Source organism: Mus caroli, chromosome 4 (assembly GCF_900094665.2).
Source record: "Mus caroli chromosome 4, CAROLI_EIJ_v1.1, whole genome shotgun sequence".
Classification (NCBI taxonomy): domain Eukaryota; kingdom Metazoa; phylum Chordata; class Mammalia; order Rodentia; family Muridae; genus Mus; species Mus caroli.
In genome coordinates, this window is record NC_034573.1 from 82,010,848 (window position 1) to 82,011,926 (window position 1,079).

Sequence of the window (1,079 nt, forward strand, 5' to 3'; positions counted from 1 at the left end):
CCCCTCCCCTCCCCTCTCTAAGCATTTCTGTCTTGAACATCAAGTGGGTTATGGTTCTGAAACCAAACCAACTTCCTCCTTCCCGTTACTAAATAGCTGTTAAAACTATCTACCCAACTTTCTTTACTTTTCTGTATTCAATAAATAAGGTCCTCTCTTACATATTTTAGGACTCCAAAGGCAAACTCCTCAGCCACTGGTAACACTCCAAATGTTAAACTGCAAACTATAGACACATTATTTTAAAAGGTTCACATTTATCATGTACAACCACCCAACCTGTCTAGAATCAAAGATGTTTCCACGCTTGACTTGCAAATGATCTCAAGGACCCAAACTCGTTTATTTCTGTGATTTAAAGTGTGTAAAATATAGTCTATGTTGCAGTTTCAGAAGGCACCTTCCAGTCTTTTTAGTGAAGCTGAAACCGGTGTTCCTTTTCTTCACCTTATTATGCACAGGCTCTGGAATGCACATTTGTTTCACAGGAATTTTCTTTGTTAGAGTTAGAAAGGATAGTTACAGACGGACATTACTAGGGCCAGGACTCCTTTTAGGTTGAAACTTAGTAAGCTGGTAAAAGCAAGACCAGAAATAATCAGCTGACAGTAGATGGGAGAAATAAGACTTCTCAATAATAAGACATTGAAAACTCGATGCCAAAATGGTTTCACTATAACAAGTTAGTTTAATGGGTGGCTCCGGGTGGGCAGCAGCAACAACAAAAACAAACAAAAAATATCTGGGGCATGCATTTCAAATGGTAGCTGAATGTTATCTCTTCCTGAACAAAAGCTACCCGACTGCAGATGGGACACTCCTTGCCTACCTGAATCGGGGTACGACCGAAAGAGTTCGGGGCGTTGGGCGAAACCCCGGCTTCCAGCAGTGCCCGCACGTCTTGCACGCGGCCCTGGGCCGCCGCCCTGGCCAGTCTGTCTGCAGCGGACTCCATGCTGCTCCAGATGGCTCTCCTTGAGTTCGCCTTCCTCGCTGAGATTCAGTGCCCGCCCAATCGCCCAGTCGTGTGACCAGTGGGTCCCTCCTTCCTTCCTCTGAGGATGGGGGGGGGGGCGCGG

At 45.8% G+C, this 1,079-nt stretch overlaps 1 protein-coding gene across 1 annotated transcript in view; it reads right to left on the reverse strand.

Annotated features, from left to right (window-relative positions):
* The window catches only part of LOC110293174 (cyclin-dependent kinase inhibitor 2A), a 7,633-nt gene extending 6,597 nt beyond the window's left edge, over positions 1-1,036 (reverse strand). Inside the window, exon 1 of the mRNA XM_021160984.1 lies at positions 830-1,036. Within this exon, the coding sequence (XP_021016643.1) occupies positions 830-955 (126 nt within the window). The 5' untranslated portion in view covers positions 956-1,036. The remainder of the gene's footprint in view (positions 1-829) is intronic.
* Positions 1,037-1,079: the final 43 nt, after the last annotated feature.